An 11,905-nucleotide genomic window follows, 5' to 3' on the forward strand; every position below is an offset into this window, starting at 1 on the left:
TTTGGGATCACCCTGCGTGGCCAGGCAGCGCCAGCTGCACCGTGGCATCGGAATGGGGGCTCTCAGCACTCGGCATCGCTGTCCTCTGCCAGCACCTCCTGGCTGGGGGCTGGGCCAGGCCCCCCCGGCATCAGCACGGAGCCAAAAAACAACGAGCGGAACTTGGGGGGGGATGAAAAGACACAGGGTCAGGGGTCAGTGCCAGTCCTCTGCTCCCTCCCCCCTTCTGGTTCCCGTCCCACACCTTCTTGTGAGGGGGTGTCCCTGGCACAGCTCTGTCCTCCTCCTCCTCTGGGTTGCTTGCTGCAGGGCGAGCGGTGTGTAGGGGGAAGGTGGGGCTGGGGGGTGCTCCTGCCTCCCCCTCACAAGCGCTGCTTTCCAAAGCCACCATGTAGGACTCGAGGTCATCGGCAAAGTCATCGGAGGGGGCAGGTGGGTGGGAGATGCTTCTAGAGGGGACAGTGAGTGAGTAAATGTCGGGCAGCATTAGGACCGTCCACTGGTCCCTGCTGCTGGCAGCATGGGACCCTTCACTCTGATCCTGACTGATGGCAACGGGATGTTACCCATTGGTGGCAGGGGGTGGCTGTGAGTCACTCTCTGGATCCAGAAGGGTAGCCAGGACAAGGTGCGCCTCTATGAGGGAGTCATCCAGGGTGAAGATGGCTGGCCTGGGGGCAAATGGACTGTGGCAGAGCCCTGGAGGATGGGTCTAGGAGGATGAGGGACGCTGTGGCGTTGGGTCCTACCTGCCAGGCTCATCATAGTGGATGGTGAGGGGCAGGCTGGAGGCCTCAGCAAAGCTCAGGAGTCCCTGGGAGGAGATGGGGCTTAGTGGGTCCATGGGGCCGCTGGGATGTGGGGCACGGGGTCATGGTCACACTCACCCTGAACTCCTTGAGGCAGAAAGTGATGCAGGAGCCGGGCACCACCGCCACCTCCTGGAACTCATCCGGCGCCAACCACAGCTCTGTCACCATGGCCTTGCCGGGCTCTGAAGCGGGGCGGTCAGCAGCCAGCTCCAGCAGACCCTTCCCCATCCCTGTGCCGCATCCCCACTCACCACTACCCTCCTCCAGATGGCTGCGCAGTCCAATTCGGCCCCCAGCAGCAGCTCCCAGCGTCACCTCCGCCAGCGTCTGCGGGAAGTGCACCACCGCCTCCGCCAGCACCCTGCAGTGCGGGCACTCAGCACCACAAGCATCCCCCGATAGCCCCCACCCCACCTCCCCCAGCACTCACTGTGCAGGAGCACGCAGCCGGCTGGCGCAGCACTGCGTGTCAAAGACGGCCTGCAGCCGCTCGCACTCCTGGAAGGCCAGCTGGTGGGTGCGGGTGACACCTGCAAGGCAGCCCCATTAACCCCCGCTGCAGCCCCGTCACCCAGTGCCGTCCCCTCCCGCTCACCGTGCTTGCAGTGCAGCTGTAACAGCAGGTGTCCAGCGCGGGGCCGCAGCAGCACCAGGCAGCGCTCCACCGACTTGTCCAGAGCTGGCAGCGAGCGGAACACAGCCAGGAAGGACTGCGGATAAGGACAGCATCACCGCCCGCCCCTCCTGGGTGGACAGATGAAGGGGGGCGTTGGGGGCGGCGTACCTTCATCAGCACCTTGCAGCGGGCGCTGGGGGAGCCCGGCTCATAGCGCTGGAAAAACAGCGGCAGGAAGAGAAAGGAGGCGAAGGCGGAGCGGGAGGCGCTGGCAGCTCGCAGGGACAGCTGAGGGGCGGACACGGGGGTGGCACCGGGCACCGGCGGGGGGATCGCGGCCGCGCCTCGGCGTCCCACCGTGCCCGTACCCCGGCGTCAGAGGGCTCCAGGTACAGGTGGTCGCCGACACGGGACAGCGCGTGCACGGCGTGGCCGAGGGCTGCGGGCGGGACGGGGGTCAGACGGGGACAGCCGGCAGACGGACCCGCCCTGCCCCCCTGCGCCTCCCGTCCCACCTTTCACGTTGCCGCCTTCGATGACGCACTTCATGGCCACGGGGACGCGGGCAGAGCACGTGGATGGCAGCCGCGCCCCCGCGCTTGGCCGCTCCCCCCGGCCGCCGGATGGAGGCCCCTCCTCTCCTCTCCCCTCCCCTCCCCTTCCCTCCCCTCCCCCCCCCCTTCCCTCCCCTCCCCCTCGCCCGGTGGTCGCGTCCCCCCCCCGCTCGGCCCCGCCCGCTCCCGCGCCCCCCCCGGCCCCGCGGAGCCGCAGCCCGCCTCACTGCCGCGCCGCCACCTTCCCCGCTCCCGCCGCTCTCCTATTGGGCGGAAGCTCGCGTTCGTCCCGCCCCCGCCGGCGGCCCATTGGTCAGCCGCGGCCTCGTGACGGCGTCCACGCCGCGGGCTTCGCCTCACGTGATGCAGGGGGCGGGGCCTCGCTCCCGGCCCTGCCCCCTCCTCCCTCGGCGCGCGCGGGGGCGGGCCCTCTCCGGCCGGCCCTCTCGCCATTGGGTGATGGAACGCGGGCGCCGCCGCGAATTGGAGAGCGTTCGGAGCGACGTGCCGCCTAGCCAATGGGGCCTCGAGGAGTAGAGGCGGGGAAAGGCCGAGTGCGCTCCCCTCAGGCGATGGGGGCCGTCGGGCCGGGTGGGGGCGCCGTTTGCCCCTCAGGCCCCTCCGCCTCAGGCCGGGCTTCCCGCGGGCCTCTCCGGTTTCCCACCGCCTCAATTCGGTGCTGCGGCCTCGGCTGTCTGCTGTGCCTACGGGTGAGTGCCGCGGCTGGCTCTGCTGCTCTGCTGCAGCGGGTCGCGCCGTGGGCCGCGGCTGCTCTGTTTTGTCCTGCTCTGCCCGCGGGGCCCTGAGGCCTTCGGGCCCTCGGCGGCTCCTCACCGGTTGCCCCCAGCGCGGGTACGGCCGGAGCAGCCCCGGGCACCGCTTGGAGCCGGCCGCCTTCCTCTGTGCACCACGGGGAGCGTCCCGGCGCCGGGGGCTGTGGGCGTTCGGGGTCAGAGCGCTTCCTGCTACTGCAAAAGGTCGGCGGTGGGAGGCGAGGGCGAAGCGGCGGCCGGTTGACTGGCTGCGGGCAGGGGAACGGCTCTCCCGGACCTGCGTTCCAGGGCTCTGATGGCTGAGGGGGAACCGGACGGCCGGAGCGCGGCGTGTCGGCAGGCAGCCCCTGTTCCGGTGGCCGGGGGCAGGCGGGGAGCTCCCCAGTGTCGTGGGGTGAGGCCCTGGGTCCCCCTGGCACACCTCGTCACTCTTCTGCCTGCGGCCGCGGCCCTGCCGGGCACTTCCCAGCGCCCTGGGGCAGCTGACGGAGGTAGGGACGTCCCCCTTAGCACTGGGGCTGCTGTCGCTTTGCCCTGCTGCAGGGGGGCACGTGTGGCACCACCGCCGTGTGTGGTTCAGCACGGCCATGTCTTCTGGCCTTCCGTCCTGGTTGTTTATCCCCAGCCGGCACCCAGCGCTTCATCTGCCTAGCTGGGCGCCGGCCCCACGTCCCTGGTGTGAAATTCCCCCTTGTTCGCTGCGTGCCGGTGGCAACCAGAGTGGTGCTGCTCCTCTCCCGGGGCTGCTCCCTCGCCATCACCCCGGCTGCTGGCAGCCCCACGGGGCAGATGCTGGGTTGGGGGAGAGAGCAGCAAGAAGGCGTCTGGTGCGCGGGGCAGTGCTGGGCTGTATGCGCTGCCCTTGGCCGCAGTCACCTGCCGGCCCCGCTGTTAGTGCTTCCGGAGGGGCTCCGCCCCGGGGCTCGCTCACCTGCCGGTGCCCCGGAGCTGCTGTCAGAAGGAAGCAGTGGGGTTACTCCAGCGGTCCGCTTAGCCGCGTCTGTCCGGCCGTGATGCCCCGTCCCCTATTGCCCGCCCTTCCTGCCGCCCTTCCACCCCTCCGCCGCCTTTCTCCGCCTCCCCCCCCCCTCCCTTGCCTGGCACCCCACGCCGCCCCGCCAGCCGTCCCCTCTCCGGAGTGCCGAGAGCACTCGCGCAGCCCCGCAGCCCCCGACCTGCCGCCCCCGGGCCCCCTCAGGGAGCAGGGCCGACAAATGGGAGCGCGGAGCTCGGACCCGGCGCGAGCAGCCCCACGGCACCCCCAGCACGGAGGGGGGGACTCTCCCCAACCCCGTGCCGCTGCCACCCCCCGGGTTGCCCCCATGGATTTCCGAGCAGGTAGGAAGCAGTCCCCCCACCCGCCGCCCCGTCCTGCTCCCCATCGCGGCCACTAACAAAAGGCAAGAGGCAGCCAGCACCCGGGGGGTGATGCAGAGAGGGAGTCGCTGCCCCCCCTGTCTCCCTCCCCCCCCTTTCCCCCCCTCATTGCAGACCACCAGTACGCGGGGTTTGTTCCTTGCCCTGGGGGATCCCGCTGCGGCCACAGCTTCCCCGAGACGCCGGGGGGAGCCCTGGGGGAGCCCCGGGGTAGAGGGAGGGGAATGAATGGAGCCCGTTCTTGTGTCCAATTGCATCAAATACATTCTTGAAAGCAACCTGGTTCTGCTTAACACTTGAATTTCGAGAGAGAGAGAGGAAAAAAAAAGAAAAACAACAAAAAAACAGGGAAGAGGAAAAAAAAAAAAAAAGAAAAGAAAAAAAAAAAAAGAGAGGCAGCAGCTTGGAGAGAGGGTGTATGCGAGCTCGCGTTTTTTTATTCCTGCATTCCTGGACACCAATCAAAAGAGCAAATCAAGGGAGGTGGAAGGGGGGAAAGGCAGCAAGCAGGGGAGCCGGAGCGTGGTGCGAACCGTGCACACGCTCACACACCAAAAGCACACAGCCCGGACCGCTTCTGGCACCTAACACCCAACAAACCCAAACCAAAACAAATAGGGAGAGAGGGGGAAAAAAAAAGTAACCAGAGCAGAGGAGAGCCAGGGCAGAGCGGAGCAGCAACCTCGGCCGGGTGTCCATCGGCGCGGGGCTGAGCGCTGCAGCAGCACACTGCCGGGCTCCCCGCGCCCGCAGACCCGCGCCCTGACTCTACTATGCTAAATGTGGCTGGGGAGCCCCCAGGTAAGAGTGGGGCCCTGGGGTGGGGGTCTGCCGCGCCGCCCGCCCTAACTCGATCCGATTCAAACGCCCGTCTGGCTTTGGGATTGATTTAAGACTTTGGGATTGATTTAAGGCTTCAGGATTGATTTAAGGCTTTCCCCCCTTCTGCTCTTGGGGATTTTTCTTTTTCTTTCTTTTTTTTTTTTTTCCCTTCCCTTTCTCTCGTTGCCTCTTTTCCATGCATGTTTGTGATTACCGGGCAGGGAAACGCTGCTTAGCACGGAGAATTAAAACCTGAGACTGACAGAGGAGAGGAAAAAGGAGAGTCCCCAGCTCTGGGTTTCACTCGCGGGGCAGGCGGGCACCACACAGGGCGATGCCCAGCAGGACGCAGCGGCCGCTTTCAGGGTGCCAGGAAATCCCCCCCTCTGCGGAGCTCCCCGTGGCCACCGGACGGCTTTGTTAACCCGGGGCCACGGGGAGCCCAGGGCAGCAGGGCTGCCAGGCATGGAAAGGACGGGGAAAAAAAGTTGGAAAACAACCCTTAAAAGGTCAAACTGTGGGCGCTGGCGGCTCTGGGGCTGGGGACACGAGGCTGAGGCCACGTTTTGTTCTGTCTGGAGCCGTTCAGGGGGAGCTGGAAAAGCGGGGCTGGTAGCCGGGGGTCTCTCTCTGCTCCCCGGTCCCAGCCCGACGTGGTGGAGGTGGCAGCGAACTGGCGGCACTGGAAGGCTGCTGGCTGTGGCCTGCGCTCAGCCTGCAGCACGGCCGGCAGCACCGAGAGCCGTTGCCACGGTCGAGGCCAAGAGTGGATCGGTGACAGCCTGGAGACACGGCCGAGGGCCGCCGTGCTGCTGCCGGGAAGCGGTGTCCCTGCGCCTCGTTAGCAGGCGGCATGAGGGCACAGTCCTGCACACATCTGGGCTGCATTAGCCCCAGCCCGCTAGCAGCCTCCGAAGGGAAATGTGGAGGGCTCTGCTTACAGCGTTGCGAGGGGGAAGATTTATGCCCTGCTAAGTGGCACGGTGTGCTATAAATTACCCCCTGCCCTGTGCCCACCTGCCTCGAGCCACAAAAGCTGGAAGTGAGCCTGATCCTGCAGCCCTTTGGGTGCCCACCGAGCACCAATGGACGCATCCTGGTGGGGATGTGGAGGTGTGCCCGTGCTGGCACTGCCGGGACGTCCAGCGCACCAGCCCTGCCGGCTCCAGGTGCCCCCAGTGACAGGCATGCACCCATACCTGGCACTGCTGGGGCACGTGTGGCTGGCATGGGTCGTGGGGCTTTCGCCGGAGCTGCTGGTCCTGCCTCCTGTGATGTCCCCTTGGCACAGGGTGATGCCGGAGGAAGCTGGCAGCGGTGGCAGTGTGTGCAGAGGTGTCAGGGGATGAGGGGTGGCACAGGGGGCCGCTCTGCTGCCACACAGGCTGGCAGCGGGGCCGTCCACCCACATCCTTAACAGTAACCCCGTGCACCTCGTGCTGCCCACAGGGGAGCCCCCGGTCTCCCCGCTCTTGGCCCCTGCGAGCCGTTTCCGCTGCAGGCCGGAGAGGGGCCAGGCCGCCTTTGGTGCTGTGCTGTCCCTGGCTTTGCTGCTGCTCCCAGCACAGCTCCGTGGCCCTCAGCACTGCTGGGGACACGGGAGGGGGACTGGGGGGCCAGCAGTGCTGACAGGGACACCAGGCGCCTGTGGGGGTAGGGGGTGCTGGTGGCTCCGGGTGCCGTTAGGCTGCACAGGGCTCTGCTGCCTTTGGTGCCGCTGGGATCCAGGTGGGCGCTGGCCTGAGGTGCGGGATCTGGTCAGGATTAGGGGCTGAGCCCCCATCTCCGGCAGGAGGGGGGTGACACAGTGCCGCAGGCTGGGGCCAGATGGGAAATCCAGGCCCCGCTAATTACAGCCTCGCTGGAGTCTCCCGTGCACGGATGCATTTATAAACACACGGAGGAGACAGGATGTAAACACTCAGCGTGAGCTGCGAGTACATGCATGGCCAGGGAGGCGTGGGGCCAGTCTCCCCCTGCACCCCTTTTGCTCCTGCACACTTCCTGGCCACCGCTGGGGATGCAGCATCGCTCTCAGTAAGGTGGTGGGGGCACGGTGCAGAAGTTTTTGCGGCTGGGGCTGCAGTGGGACTTGGGGCTCCCTCTGCTCCCCACATGCGTCGAGGGGCGTCGAAGCACAGTGAGGGCAGCGTGTGCGCCTGTCTCCTGCCAGCACATGGGGACCACAGGGATGAGGGTCGCAGGTGTCGCTGTCAGCGCCGTCCTCATGAAGGCACGTGGGAAGAGCCATGCTGGGGGCAGCCGAGGCCACTGCCATTGTCTGCTTCGTCCCAACTCCCCCGCGCCGTGCTCACACTGTGACATCCCAGCTCCATTCCACCCCACAGTGCAGGGCTCTGCTCTGTCCCTTGGCCGCTGGCCCATCAGATAGAGCAGCTCCCTGGGTTCAGGGGGGTGGGGGTCCCCTTCCCCCAGCCCACGCTCTGCTTTGCTCAGTGCTTTCGGGAAAGCAAGAGGCGCCAGCAGCTTGCGGTCATGCCTGACCCGGCAGCTCGCTGCCCACTGCGTGCCCGGGGAACAGCTCAGCGTGCACAATAGCAGTAGCAGCTCATGGGGGGTCTGCTCGGTGGGGGAGGGGGAAGGGGGGGCTCACAGCTCTGCTCTGTCCCCCGCCTCCAAGGCCACCCACGGGTGACGTCCCCTGCCGTGACGCACAGGGGTACGGTCGGATGAGCTGTCCTGCTGACGCCGTCGTTGGCCCCCTGTGTCTGGCACGTGTGCGGGGGCTGACGTGCGCCACCAGGGGGGCCACCTCACCTCTCCACCTGCCCTGGAGCTGCCCTGTGCTTTGCTTACGTGGGCTGGGAGCATCCTGGCCCTGCTCCAGGGGCGGTTTTGAAACCCTCGGGCTCTTCCTCTTGACATCACTGGGATCTAGCTGTGCCGGTCTCCCCCTTCGCTCTGGCAATGGGGCCACGCGGCTGCTGCCTGTGATGGTGCTGAGTCATTTCCATCTGAGATGGGCAGGGGAGAGTGACTATGCCACACGGGGCTCCCCGCTATGGGAGCCATTTGGGGCCCTGAGGCCACAGCTGAATGAGCAGTGCTGCACCACAGCCGGGTCATTGCCAGCACCGTGGTTGCACATTCTTACCGTCGCCCAGTTCCAGTTATCCACACCCCAGTGCCCACATCCTCATCCTCGCCTGGGAGCTACCAGCTCTGTCTCCTTCCCTGTCCCAGCCCCCCTCCCTCCCCCCCCCCCCCAAGCACTGTTTGCCTTGGCCACGCGGTGCCTGGGGCCGGGTGTAAATCCCGCTCTGGAAACCCGAGCTGGTGGTGGGCGAGGGTCCGGCCAGCCCTGCCGCGCCGTGCGGGGCTGCGAGCGCCTGTGCCGGGCTTGGACACGCCGGGGCCGAGCCAAAGCAAACACCCGGGGGCGGGTGAGTCAGCGCCACGCGGCCCCCCTGCCGCCCGTAGCCCACGCTCACACGCTCACTCGCACGCACACAGCGGCGCACACCACGCTCACTGTGTTAGGACCTGTGGGTCGGCCGTGCTCTGGCAGCTCTGCGTGGCACAGCCACGGGCTTGGGGTGGCACCCGTGTGTTTGCCGCTGCGTGTGCTGCCGTGTGGCACACCGTGACCGGCCGTGTGTGTGCTGCTCCGCGGCATGCCTCCGTGGCGTTTCCATGCACGCCGTGCCACGTGTGCGTGACGCACATCACACTGTGCGCGTTACATGCCCACAGGGCATCGTGCGCCGCTGTGAGCCTGGTGCTGGGTGGGCAAAGCCGGGCCGTGTGCCACGCTCTGGAGCTGGTGCTGCCGCAGCCGGGATGTCCCCATGGGCCCACGTGCGTCACCAGGGCTTGGCTGCTCCTCTCTTCCCAAGCCTCCCGGCAGCGACTGACGGTGAGCGGTGACGCACGAGGGCACTGCGGGGCTCCCAGCCGCCCTCGCCTCCCCGGGGAGCCCACTGCAGTCTGTGCTGTGCCGAGCTGAGGTCTTCCCAGCAGAGGCCTCAGTAAAGGTTGCTCCACTCCCCAGATGCCTCAAGCCCTGCCTGGCCCCTGGCTCCCAGCAGGGCAGGGATGGGGATAAGGATGAGGATGGGATGTGCTGCTGCGGCCCTGTGGGGCGCCCGGCGTGCTGTGCTTAGGAAGGCAACCAAGCCCGCTTCGGCATTGGTGGTAGGTGACTCGGCGTTCCCAAATATAACCCGGGCGTCCCGGCGGGAGCACAGCAAGCAGCACTCACTCGAGACCATATAAAGGATTGTTTCTTCAGCCCATGGTCGGCAGCACACAGAGTAGAGGCCATGCCTGATGGGCACAGTGGCACTGATGGGGACGACACGGGGACTCTGGTGTCCCTGAGGCCCCTGCTGCACTTCTCCTTTCTCCTTGCTCCCCGTGCTGTGTGCTGAGCACTGCCACTCCATGCCCGGCCCTTCCCTGCCTCGGTTTCCCCACATGCAGGGTGGTGATGAGCACGCTGGCGTCACAGGGTCCCTGAGGTCCCAGCAGTGCTTTGCTGGAGTCCGGGGGGCAGAGCAGCCCCCGGTCATGGGTCCCTGTCACCACGTGGGTGGAGGAGCTGCTGTGGGCAAGGCCTGGGTCTGCACTTCCTGGGAGCCCAGGGGCAGTGTGGTGAGCAGTGGAATGTTACGGGAGCACCACCACATCCCCAGCACCCTTGGTGCCACCGCACTGCACTGGGGTGCCCCAGGTCCCTTTGCCAGGAGGAGCCCCTCTGAGATGCCGTGTCCCCACAGGAGACTCTTGGGGGATCTTTGCCTTTTTGTGCGCCGCACTCTGCAATCTGCCAGCAGTGCCTGCGCTGAACGGCACGGAGGAGCTGGGTGCTGGACAGTCTATCCAGAAGACCTACGACCTGACCCGCTACCTGGAACACCAGCTCCGCACCCTTGCCGGCACTTACGTGAGTAGCACACTACTGCCACTTCCCAAAACTTGCTCGTCCCCCCAGCCTGGGATGCCTCCAGCATCCCCAGGGCACAACACTGGGATGTAGGTGGGAGTACACCTTTATGCACCGGGCTGCACGTTTCCACCCATGCTGGAGGCCAAGGAAATGCCTTGTCAGACAAGGGCAGTGGCCAGGGAAGCCGCCCTGTGCTGGAGGCCCTGGACTCTGGTCCTGGCACGGAGTGTGAACGTATCCCCCCCTCCCCCTCTCCCCCCCCACACCTCTCCCTGACTGCCAGTGGCACCAGCCCAGGTGCAGGTTTCACTCTCTGCCCTGATGTGCCCTCCCCCCGCCCCTTGCTGCTGCTGATCGTGCTGTGGGAATGGTGAGGGTGGAACTGCTGTCTGGAGAGCTCTGGCTCAGCTCCCCTGGGTTCCTCATCTGCCTGGAAGTGGAAGGCAGGTGGGAGATGTGGGTGCAGACACCAGGAATGTGGGCGCGTGGAGGACTGGTGGTTCCCACGGTGCTCAGGGACACAATGAACTCGGGGACACGTAAACCAGGGGCACAATGGGGACAAGGGGACAAGGTGTGTGTGTCCAGGTAGGGAGTGCGGGGGCACATGGAGAACGTGGGCATGGCGCAGAGGGACGTGATGGGCAGGGGGATGTGGCGGGGTGCGTTGGGCACGGGCACAGAGCCTCGTGGCGGGTGGGGCATGTGTGCCGGGACACGCTGACACCCCTGACACCTCCTCCCCTCCCTGCAGCTGAACTACCTGGGCCCGCCCTTCAATGAGCCCGACTTCAACCCTCCGCGGCTGGCGCGGGCCGAGCGGGTGCCCAGTGCCACGGTGGACTTGGACCTGTGGCGGGGCCTGACGGACAACGCACGCCTGGCAGCCAACTACCGGGCCTACAGCCGCCTGCTGTGCTACCTGCGTGGCCTGGACGGCCAGGTGGGCACGGTGGAGCTGCGCCATCGCCTTGGCCACTTCTGCTCCAGCCTGCAGGGCTTGGTGCTCAGCATTGCCGGCGTCATGTCTTCCCTGGGCTACCCGCTGCCTGCCGGCCCCGCCGGCCCCCCGCCCCCCCCCCGGCACCCCTGCAGCCCCCAACGACTTTCTGAAGAAGATGGATGACTTCTGGCTGCTGAAGGAGCTGCAGACGTGGCTGTGGCGCTCGGCCAAGGACTTCAACCGCCTCAAGAAGAAGGTGCCGCCGGCCGTGGTCACGCTGCGCATCGAGGCCAGGGGCTTCTGAGGGCTCCCGCCCCACCGCAGGGGTCCCCACAGCTGTGGCCGCATCGTGTCACCTCTTGGCCTCAGTGGATGGGGATCTCGGTCCGACAGTGCCACTGAAGCCAGGCCGCGTCCCCACCATCAGTGTTTGGCCTTAACAGACGGGGATCCTGATCCCAAAGTGCCACCCGAGATAGCCCACGTCCCTGCTGCCACCATCGAGCCTTAACAGACGGGGTTCCTGACCCCAGAGTGCTACCAAAGTCACCCCACATATTCCTCATCACCTCACTGTGCCCTGAGATATGGAGTTCCCGATCCCTCCAAAGCCACTGCAGGTCCCCGCCATCACATTGCCACCATCGCACTGTGCCTTAACAGATGGGGCTCCCAGACCCCAAAGTGCCACCAAAGCCACCCCGTGCCCTTTATATCCCCAGAGTGTCATCAAAGCCACCTCACGTCCCCAGCACCACCACTGTTCATCAGCTCTTACGATCCCAAAGTGCCAAGGAAGCCTTTCCACATCACCGCTGTGCCTTAACAGATGGTCTTCCTGCCCCAAAGGGCCACCAAAACCACCCCACCTGTGCACCATCCTTGGCAGATGGGGTTCCCGATGCCACTGCAGCCCCTCTTCGCCCCGCTTAGCCATCGACCGGCCGACCCTCCCTCGCATAGGAATAGGCCCCGCCCCCAGCGCCGTAAGCCCCGCCCAGCACCCCGAGCACAGCTGGGTGCCCGAAGCTCCGCCCCCATCCCCACCGTTGCCTAGCAACCCGCCAGCCTCCGCCCACTGGCCCTGGGGGCGGGGCTT

General features: G+C 66.4%; 2 protein-coding genes across 3 annotated transcripts; one reads left to right on the top strand and one right to left on the bottom strand.

Annotated features, from left to right (window-relative positions):
- Window positions 1–24: 24 nt before the first annotated feature.
- Window positions 25–2,104, bottom strand: RAD9A (RAD9 checkpoint clamp component A). 2 transcript variants are annotated; one of them, XM_072338090.1, is made up of 11 exons: window positions 1,944–2,104; window positions 1,797–1,867; window positions 1,597–1,716; window positions 1,408–1,522; window positions 1,243–1,342; window positions 1,064–1,173; window positions 888–994; window positions 750–814; window positions 567–671; window positions 245–446; window positions 25–161 (listed from the first exon to the last, which is right to left on the bottom strand). In XM_072338090.1, the coding sequence occupies exons 1-11, from the start codon at window positions 1,975–1,977 to the stop codon at window positions 63–65; spliced, it is 1,128 nt and encodes a 375-aa protein (XP_072194191.1). In that variant the 5' UTR covers window positions 1,978–2,104; the 3' UTR covers window positions 25–62. The 2 variants fall into 2 exon arrangements, with proteins under 2 accessions (XP_072194191.1, XP_072194190.1); XM_072338089.1 differs by having other exon boundaries at window positions 245–449.
- A 1,933-nt stretch (window positions 2,105–4,037) lies between these two features.
- On the top strand, window positions 4,038–11,873 carry CLCF1 (cardiotrophin like cytokine factor 1). The gene is given in 4 exon segments (XM_072338113.1): window positions 4,038–4,093; window positions 9,694–9,860; window positions 10,618–10,913; window positions 10,915–11,873. Coding segments are annotated over 4 exon segments (675 nt in total). The 5' UTR covers window positions 4,038–4,077; the 3' UTR covers window positions 11,111–11,873.
- The last annotated feature ends 32 nt before the right edge of the window (window positions 11,874–11,905 follow it).

The sequence above is a fragment of the Excalfactoria chinensis genome, chromosome 5 (assembly GCF_039878825.1).
Source record: "Excalfactoria chinensis isolate bCotChi1 chromosome 5, bCotChi1.hap2, whole genome shotgun sequence".
Lineage (NCBI taxonomy): Eukaryota > Metazoa > Chordata > Aves > Galliformes > Phasianidae > Excalfactoria > Excalfactoria chinensis.

Bases quoted from the DNA above. Each gene is read 5' to 3' on its own strand.
- RAD9A (XM_072338089.1), bottom strand. From the start codon at position 1,977: ATGAAGTGCGTCATCGAAGGCGGCAACGTGAAAG. The intron at 672-749 runs GTAGGACCCAAC...ATTTGCCCCCAG, and splicing joins CACTATGATGAGCCTGGCAG to GCCAGCCATCTTCACCCTGG. The intron at 450-566 runs GTAACATCCCGT...TGTCCCCTCTAG, and splicing joins CCACCCCCTGCCACCAATGG to AAGCATCTCCCACCCACCTG.